Source organism: Podarcis cretensis, assembly GCF_951804945.1.
Source record: "Podarcis cretensis genome assembly, chromosome: 12".
In the NCBI taxonomy this organism is placed as follows: domain Eukaryota; kingdom Metazoa; phylum Chordata; class Lepidosauria; order Squamata; family Lacertidae; genus Podarcis; species Podarcis cretensis.
This window is the reverse complement of record NC_137181.1, coordinates 664,754-673,999: the sequence shown is the minus strand read 5'-3', so window position 1 is coordinate 673,999 and position 9,246 is coordinate 664,754. Positions and strand designations below refer to the sequence as shown.

Here is a 9,246-nt window from a genome sequence, read left to right as displayed (position 1 = left end):
GATCTGGTGCAGACTGAGACTCCTCTGGTTCCAAGTCCGACCCTGAGTCCCAGGCCATCCCACTGGGTTCTCCTATAACCAGAAAAGTCTCCATTGATGCTGATCTGGACAAGCATGTTCGCAAAGCAGCTCTGGCCATGGCTGGCTTCTCCAAAAGAGTCTGGGAGAATGGGATGTCCAATATCAAGACGCTTGCATGTTGAGCCTGCTGCTTTGTGGCACTGAGTTGTGGGCAACTTGCAACTGGCAGGAGCGAGGCCTCCGTGACTTCCGCATGCGCTGATGAGGGGAGAGACTCCACCAGGCAAGGCCTCCCCCCACCTGCCTTGCCCCATTCTCTGCTTCTCAACGCGTATTGTGTTGTTTTATGTGCTGTTCTTTTATTGATTATAGTTTAGATATTATTGTAACGGTTGAGTGGATTTCTGTTTAACTTTTATATGTTGATATTATTATTTTATACTATTCTAATGATTGCTGAATGTTACTTTTTTGATGGAGGCTGCCTATTTTAAAGTTATGATTTATTATCACATTTTTGTATTGCATTAGATTGTTATAAGATGTACATTTTTTGGTTTCTTCAGCTTGTAAACTGCCTTGTGTATTGTAAGATAGAAAGGCGGTATACAAATTAAAAATGATGATGATGATGATGATGCAGGGGAACCGAAGGATTGGGGGCTTCACACGACAGGACAGAATTCCAAACCAAGAAGTGCTCTCCCAGGGCAACACTCCCAGCACGTTCACACTCCTGTCTCAGCGACGTTTGGCTTGGTTGTGTCCGTTGAATGGAGGATGGCAGGATCCCCAATGGGGTGCTGGCTTCGGGCACCAGACCAACTGGCAGAGCAACTCTGCCTTACCAACATGTCTGCCAGTGTGACACAAAGGCTGGCAACATCAGTCCTGCCGTGTGGGAATCCCATTGGGCTCTTGGGGTTGGGGTGCGGACAGGGAGGCATTTTACTCCTGCGCAAGGCCATTCCTCGAGGCATTAAATTCATCCTCTGATGGGGGGACACAATGAAGCCGAATGTTGGAAGATTCGGGGCAGATCAAAGAAGGTCCTTCACACAGCACAGAGTTAACCTGTGGAACTCTCTGCCTCAGGACTGCTGGATGGCTTTAAAAGAGGAGGAGAGGGCTTTGGAAGGCCAGTGGCCTGATCCTTCTCTTCTTATGGATCTGTGGACATCAGGGCCGAGAGGAGAAGAACTGAGGGTCGCTTCCCCCCAGTTCCTCTCGAAGCTGCCTGTGGACTGAACTGACATTGGCTACTGCCCCCTTCTGGCTGTCCCTGGCCTTGCATGTGGCCCAAGCGCCCGTCACCCTCGGGATTCGGAGGGGCCTTTCTGCCAGGGAGTCTCCTTTCCCTCTTTAATCCTCACAACAAGCCTGTGAGGTAGTCAGGCTGAGAAGCCTGGCCTCTTGTGGCAGTGAGTTCCACTGTTGAACTCTGTGCTTCAGAGGAGGACTTCCTTTTGCCTCGTTGGATGCTGCCCATGAAGGAGGAATGATTCAGTGCAGAAGCCATTTGAGAGCCTGCTGAATCAGGCCAGTGCGCCTCTAGTCCAGCATCTTGTTCTCACAGAGGCCCCAATGGGAAAACCTCAAGCAGGACTCGAACCCAGAGCCGCTCTCCCCTCCTGCCTTTTCCAGCAACTGCTCTTGGGAAAGATTTCTGCCTCCGATTGCAGAGCCAGAGGACAGCCTTTCCTATCCTCTTCCTCCTCCCTCAATTGGCCCGAGCCTCTTTGGAAGACATCCAGTTGGTGGCCTCCTGTGGCAGGCAGTTCCGCAGTTCAACTCTGCGCCGCAGGAAGCAGCCTTCCCTTTCTTCCTCCCGACTCCGCCCCCCCTTCCGCTTCCTCGCCCGGGAAGGGAAAACTACAGCGCCCACAATCCCCTGCGGCGACGACGAGGACCCACAAGGCACCGCGCGCCCCAACTACGGCCCCCGCCTGGCAGGCCACTCTCTCTGCGCCGGCGCAGTCGCTCCCGCCCCGGAAGTCGGGCAGGCGGGGACTACGAGGCCCACAATGCCGCGCGCGCGCGGGCGGCCGGAAGGGAGGGCGGGAGCGCCTGAGTGGCAGCGGGAGGAGGATGGAGGAGGAAGCGGCGGCGGCGGCGGCGGCTGGCGGGGTCGCGGGTGAGTCGGGGTCGCGGCGGGGGGGGGCGGTTGCTAGGAGACGCCTCCGCGGGGGGGGGCGGGGGCCGAGTCCGGGGGGGGGCGCCCCTCCCTCCCTCCCTCCCTCCCTCCCTCCCTCCTCCCGGGCGCCCACCTCGCAGGGCTGTTGTGAAGGGAAGGGGGGCCCCCCGAGCGGAGCCCCAGGAGAGCAGCTGGATTGGGGCCCCTCAGCCTGGAGCCCCGAAGGGAGCGCTGCTTCCGGGGGGGGGAGGGCTCCCAGGCGCCATTCTTAATTTTATTATTATTATTATTATTATTGCTAATGCTTTATTTGCACCCCGCCAGCCTGGGCAGCTGGCAGCATACAGGACTGCAAATAAAAACATAATAGAACATTAACCACTGAGCAGACTTCCCTCTCCTGGGCTGCCTTCCCATGTCTCCTAAAGGCGACCTTGCTCCTTGTTTCCATGCTCCGTCCTGCACACAGAAACTCAGCTGTACAAGCTCATTGCTGTTGGTGCTGACCTTGAAAGCCCCAAACGGCCTCGGTCCAGTAAACCTGTAGGAGCGTCTCCACCCCCATCATTCTGCCCGGACGCTGAGGTCCAGCGCCGAGGGCCTTCTGGCGGTTCCCTCATTGCGAGAAGCAAAGCTACAGGGAACCAGGCAGAGGGCCTTCTCGGTGGTGGCGCCCGCCCTGTGGAACACCCTTCCAGCAGAAGTCAAAGCGATAAATAACTACCTGACATTCAGAAGACATCTTAAGGCAGCCCTGTTCAGGGAAGTTTTTAACATGTGATATCTTACTGTATTTTTGGTTTCTATGGAAGCCGCCCAGAGTGGCTGGGGAGGCCCAGCCAGATGGGCGGGGTATAAATAATAAATTATTATTATTATAATTATCATTGCCAAATGGCACCTCAAACCTGGGGTACTCCTTGCCACAATGGAACGTAGGTATCGGTTTTGAGGTTTTGTTGTTGTTATTGGTTCTACAGTGGTACCTCAAGTTACATACGCTTCAGGTTAAAGACTCCGCTAACCCAGAAATAATACCTCAGGTAAAGAACTTTGCTTCAGGATGAGAACAGAATTCGTGCTCTGGCGGCGAGGCGGCAGCAGGAGGCCTCATTAGCTAAAGTGGTGCTTCAGGTTAAGAACACTTTCAGGTTAAGAACGGACCTCCGGAATGAATTAAGTACCGTATTTTTCGCCCCATAGGGTGCACCTAGGTTTTTTTGGGGGGAAATAAAGAAAAAAAATATATTTCCCCCCCCAGGAGTGGGGCTGGGGCGGGGGAAGCCCGAGCTTCCCCCGACCCCAGCCCCCAGAACAGGCTGCTATCCGCAAGCCATGGGAGAGCTGCACGACTTCGCACAGCTCTCCCACAGCTTGCGGAGAGCTTCCTGAAGCCTGGAGAGCGAGAGGGGTCGGTGCGCACCGACCCCCCCCCGCTCTCCAGGCTTCAGCGAAAGCCTGGAATCGCCGCACACACATTTCCCCTTCATTTTTGGAGGGGGAAAAGTGTGTCCTATAGGGCAAAAAATACGGTACTTAACCCGAGGTACCACTGTATACAGCTTTATCTTTTAAAGAAGAAATCTCAAAAGCGGCACATTGAAATACCAACTCAAAACAACCCAGAGCAAAACAAAGTCAAGCTTCCAGGAGAATATTTCAGCTCCTTCTTGAAGTGGCCTTTGGCTTCCCCCAGTCGCCAGCCTGGCACCCAGAAATCTCCACTTGGACATGCGCCAGTCGCAAAACACACCTGGCTAATTTCTAATGCTGCCTGCTTAGCAAATGCCCTCCAGAACCAGATGCTGAAAACTGCAGGAGGAGACATTATGGCCAGATCCTGCTTGTGGGCATCTGGTTGGCTCCTGGGGTGTTGGTGGGGGTGACAAGGACACTTAGCTTCCCATGAGCTGCCAGGCTGATTCAGGGTGAGACACCCCCACCCTCCCAATGCCCTTGGAAGCAGCAGCAACCGTGTCGTCTGCTTCCTCCGCTGGAGGTTTCCAGCAGCCCCATAGAGTCGGGGGCTGGCGGTTGGCTCCAGATCTGCGACATCATTGTTTTAATTTTATCCATTTCCTAAAACCTAACCAGACTGTAAAACAAACCCCAATTGCCTCCAAGCTTTCTACAAAAAGAGAGAGAGAAACCAAGGAAAAATTGCAACAGCAGTTTAAAACACAAAAGGTTTAAAGAGCAGAACGGGTTGAGAATCTGCTTTATAAGCCTTGTGATTCTGGGGGGTGGGGAGTCTCCCCGCTGCTTCTCTTGTTCTCACTGCCCTCCTCTTTTCCTTCCGCCCCCCAGGCGTGTGAGGTGTGCCTCCCCCCTGTCACCATCGGCCATGGCTCTGATTGAGGGCGTGGGGGACGAAGTGACGGTGCTCTTTGGGGTGCTGCTGGTGCTGCTGGTGCTGGCCCTCGCCTGGTTCTCCACGCGCACGGTGGAGCGAGGGGACCCCCTCTTTGCCGCCTCCCCCCCTCTGGCCGCAGGGGGGCAGCCGCGGGATGGAGGTCTCTTGGTGGAAGACAGGCCTGGGGCGCAGGTCTCGGGGGTCCGGCAGGTCAAGGACGAAGGGGCGTCATCTTCAGCTGCTGCCTCGGATGCTGGGGGGCTCAGGCATCGGACGGCCCCCAGTCCTGCCCAGGGACCCCGGCCGGCCCCTGGCGCAGAAGCCCCCCCAGCAGACAACACCATCGTCCTGCGGCTGAAGTTCCTGAACGACACAGAGCGCCTGGCTCGGGTCCACCCAGACGACACTGTCGGCACCTTGAAGAGGTGAGGGGCTTCCTGTGGGGTTTTGGGGGGGCTGCCCCAGCACTGCTGATAGCTCCCTGTTCAGTGAGTTCCCAGCCCCACTGAAAGGAGCTTCACCACCCACCCTTTGGGGGGCTGCAATGGCGTCAGAATGCAAATACGCAGCCAGCCCCCTTCTCTGTTAACCAGGGATGGATTTGAGCGATGGGATGTGTATCTGTGTCACTTTCCATTCAGACAAATCCCAAAGCGGCTCAGAAACATTAATAGGACATCACAAGTACGGCATAAAACACTGTTGTTATTATTATTATTTATTTAATTCTTGTTTAGCCCTTCGTCTGCAGATCTCAGACAGTTCACAACATCAAGTGTATAATTTTAAAAAATCAACAATTATGGTCTAGAAAGCACGATTAGCAACCCAGCAACTGAGAAATAAGCTCAATGTCGCCGTTGTAGTGTAAGTCGTATGATAGGCTTAACAAACCAATAGGGCATTTGTAATCTGTGAAACAATATTGACAAAATAGCAACTGAAAAATGAGCTTAACGCTTCTGAGTTCACACACACACACTCCCAACCACAACTATTCAGTTCATTTAAATGCAGTGCATTAAAAGGACCCTGAATTAGCAGAAATACCTACAGCAGATCCAGAGTTCCACTTATCAGGGGACCATCTCCCTTTGGAGTCAGCCAAAAACTTCAAACCCAGGGCAGGGGTTAAGCCGCTGTCACTTATTAGTGGTATTTGCAGACGGCCCTCCAGATCTATCACAAACTGAGCAGTGTTGGCAGCTTCCTTGTACTGAGTCTGACCCATTACTTCAACTCACTTAGTATTGCCCACACTGGCTGGCAGCAGTGGCCCTCTAGGAGATGCTGTCGGTGGGGAGGGAAGCTGGTTGAGCTGTGCCCTTTGGCATTGCTCAGGGGGGTGGGGGGAGCCTTTGGGGGTCCCGTCCAGCCCTTCCGTGCTCGGATCCCCTTGTTCAGCCCGTGCCAAGGGACATGAGCCTCTCTCCTTCTCTTTCCGCCCCGCCAGGACCCACTTCCCCGGCCAGGAGCAACTGGTGCGTCTCATCTACCAGGGCCAGCTCCTTCGGGACGACTCTCAGACGCTCTCCGCCCTGCACCTCACCCACAACAGCGTGGTGCACTGCCACATCTCACAGACCCGGCCACCGCCCGCGCCCGCCCACGGCAACGGCGCCCAGGCGGACGCCGCCCAGGCGGCCCTCAACGTGGGCAGCCTAATGGTGCCTCTCTTTGTGTTGATGCTGGGCGCCCTCTGGTACTTCCAGCTCCAGTACCGCCACGTCTTCACAGCCACGGCCACCACCTGCCTGGCGGGCCTCACCCTCGTCTTCAGCTTCGTGGCCTTCGCCGTCTACCGCAGATAGCGCCTGGACGAGGCCCGGACTCTGCGCGCCAGCCTGCCAGGGGAGGGCAGGGCCCCCAGGTGGACAGAGACCTCGCAGGCTCCCCGACTGCTGCATTGGAGCTGCCTGGATGTGTGTTCCCTGCCTTTCGTCTTTGCGCCTCCCCCCAGGGGGAGGCACCCTCCCAGGACGCCGCGTGCAGCAGCGGGCGCCTTGCATGTACCTCCAAGCGGGACTGGACTGGAGGGGGCTGGGGAGGGGGGCAGGAGCCGCCTGTGGTGCCTAAGTGGGGCAAGGGCCCTGGGGGAGGGGTGGGGAGGGGGTGGGGCCTTCTGTGCCTGGGCCGAGAGCAGCGGGCGGGTGGGGGCGTGCCTGGCCATGGCTTCTTTTAAAATTAAAACTGTGAAGGATGGGAAGTGGTCTCCCTCGTGGTGTGTGGCGGGGGGGGGGGGGGCTAGAAACTCAGATGCATAAGCTCATCACCAAAGGCCACCTGAGAACTAGGTCATGGTTGCCACAACAGACTATCTAGGCACCAATCCCCGCCCCCGGATGAAAATCAATTATAATTATATAATATATAATTATATTTTAAAGATAAAATCTCCAGCTGTTTACAACACATTGGAACATCAAATAAAGCAATCCGGAATGAAACGAATGCAAGCTTCAAGGAGAATATTTCAGTGGCATTTTGCTTTCCCTGTATTTATTTGGTGACTTCGTTTATAGAGCTGCCCCACAGCTGGAGGACTCCAGGAAGGCAGTGTGGGGCAGTGGTGAGTGTCGGACGAGGACCTGGGAGATGAGGGTTCGAATCCCCACTCCGTCCCAAGTCTAGCCAGGTGACCTTGGAGTCAGTCGCAGCCTCTTGGCCTACCCCACAGGGTTGCTGTAGGGATTAGCCGAGGAGGGGGTGAACCGTGGACTCCTTGGGGGAAAAGGTGGGGCACAAATGCAGTGACTAAGCTCTTCTGCTGACCTGCTTCAGGAAGCTGGAGGGAGCAGCCAGGTGGAGATGCCTGGGGGCCAGAGGTCTCAATGTGGTCGCAGCTGGACCCGCGCCAGTAGCCAAATGCGTCTGGTGCCAGTCACATCTCTTCCTGTGGGTCCTGGCCCTGCAGCTGCAGCTGTGGGGTTCCCATCAGAGGCAGGATACAGAAGGGCTCTGAGGGTGGGGGGCAGGCAGCCTGGAGACCTTGTTCCAAGCTTTGTTGGCTGTGGGATGGAAGTGCTTGTCCTTCGGGGAAGAGAGCTGAGTGGAGCCTCCAGGGCTAGGGGCAGACCATGACACCTGCTTGTTGTCTTCCCCTGGCAGCCACCTCCTGGCTGCTGCTGCTGTTGCTGTTGCTGCAGAGAGGGTCCGAGGCGGACGCTGAGGTTCCTCCCCAGAGCCAGCTGCCTCCTCAGCACGGGAAATGCCCCAGCCAGCCCATCAGCGGGTCGTGGGCATTTCCCCCTCCCCACCCTGTGCCACAGCACCCTGCTCCTGAGAGAGCCAGCGTGGCACAGTCAGCAAAACGGGAGAATCCAGGCGCGCCAAGGGTGTGTGTGGGTGTGTGTGTGTGTGTGTGCGCAGCCATTGGGGAGAAGGTGGGGGGCAGATGCAACGATGACAATGGGAAACATAATCGGCACTCAGTTCTTAGTTGGAAGGTTTCTCAGCAGAGGCTGTGAGAGCTGCAAGCCTTGCATTGCAGAGGCTGGACTAGATGAGCCCTGGGGGACCCTTCTATATGGCGGAGTTGGAAGGGAGCCCAGGGCTCATCTAGTCCAGCCCCCTGCAGTGCAGGCATCTTTGGCCCCCCACGTGGCGCTCGAACCCACGACCCGAGCTCAGGCGCTTCTCTTCCCCCGCCTGCTTTCCGGCGTCTGTCCTCCTGCTGTCTGTCCTGCGCTTCCCGCTGGCCGGGGGCTGCGCTGGATGGCCTCGGGGTGCCCCATCGCTCTCTCCCAGGCCACGCCCCCTCTCTCTCCGCCCAATCGCAGCCCGGCGAATACCCGGAAGCTCCCTCCTCCTCCCGACCGGAAACCGGAAGAGGCGGGGCGGCGTCCGGGACGCATGCAAACGAGGGGGCGTGGCTTGGGCCGAGGAGGGCTCCTGGAGGTCGCGCAGGCAGGCCGGCCGGCGTCGCCCCGGTGCAGCTCCGGGGGAGGAAGCGAGGTGAGGAGGAGGAGGGAGGGAGGGAGGGAGGGAGAGAAGGGGCTCCGGGGTCACCGGAAGGCGGCCCCCCAAGAATGAAAGGATGGGCATCTCCCAAGTAGAAGCGACAAAAGCCCAGCCACAGTGTTGGGTGCTGGGTCTGGACCTAGAAGGTCCTCGGGGCTCAGCCGGGGGCCGGACCACTGTCCCTCAGACCTGGGCCCGGGCCGGACTCTATTTTGGACGCATTCGCCTGCCCCCCCCCAAGCCCAGCGGCTCTGTCCCCCCCGAGAGAGCGGGGCCCCGCGGGACTCGACCTCTTTCTCCCGCCTGGCCTTGGGCCGAGGCGCAGCCTGACCACCAACTCTGGCCATTCTCACCGAACTCTTGCCCAGTGGTTGCCATGAATTTGGTTCTGAATGGATTTTAGAATGAATTGATTTTAGAATGCTGTGTTACTTTTATTTTTTATTTTTTTAATAATATTTATTCAAATTTTAAAGATTACAAAGAAAATAAAAATAAAAATGGCAGAAAAGATACAAACATTTGGGGAAAAAAACCAGATCAAACCTTTACATCACTTGCTTTCATTCACTTACTTCCTTGACCTCCTCACACCTCCCATTTTTGTATTCTAATTCAGTTAGATATTTCAGCAAATCCTTTCCAGCTTTGTTTTTATCTTAATAATTTATCTTAATATATGCTGTGTTACTTGTATTGTTGTTAGCCGCTCTGAGCCCAGCTCCAGCTGGGGAGGGCGGGGTATAAATAAAATTTATTATTATTATTATTAAATAAA

At 56.0% G+C, this 9,246-nt stretch overlaps 1 protein-coding gene across 1 annotated transcript; it reads left to right on the top strand.

The window, feature by feature from the left end:
- The first annotated feature begins 2,006 nt into the window (after nt 1-2,006).
- On the top strand, nt 2,007-6,959 carry TMUB1 (transmembrane and ubiquitin like domain containing 1). Its single transcript, XM_079947039.1, has 3 exons — nt 2,007-2,155; nt 4,463-4,933; nt 5,962-6,959. The coding sequence occupies exons 1-3, from the start codon at nt 2,046-2,048 to the stop codon at nt 6,317-6,319; spliced, it is 939 nt and encodes a 312-aa protein (XP_079803165.1). The 5' UTR covers nt 2,007-2,045; the 3' UTR covers nt 6,320-6,959.
- The last annotated feature ends 2,287 nt before the right edge of the window (nt 6,960-9,246 follow it).

What these genes read in the sequence shown, in the direction of transcription:
- TMUB1 (XM_079947039.1), top strand. Translation starts at nt 2,046, where the DNA reads ATGCCGCGCGCGCGCGGGCGGCCGGAAGGGAGGGCGGGAGCGCCTGAG. An exon ending in GGCGGCTGGCGGGGTCGCGG is followed by an intron (nt 2,156 to 4,462) that starts GTGAGTCGGGGT and finishes TCCGCCCCCCAG; the next exon opens with GCGTGTGAGGTGTGCCTCCC. An exon ending in ACTGTCGGCACCTTGAAGAG is followed by an intron (nt 4,934 to 5,961) that starts GTGAGGGGCTTC and finishes CCGCCCCGCCAG; the next exon opens with GACCCACTTCCCCGGCCAGG.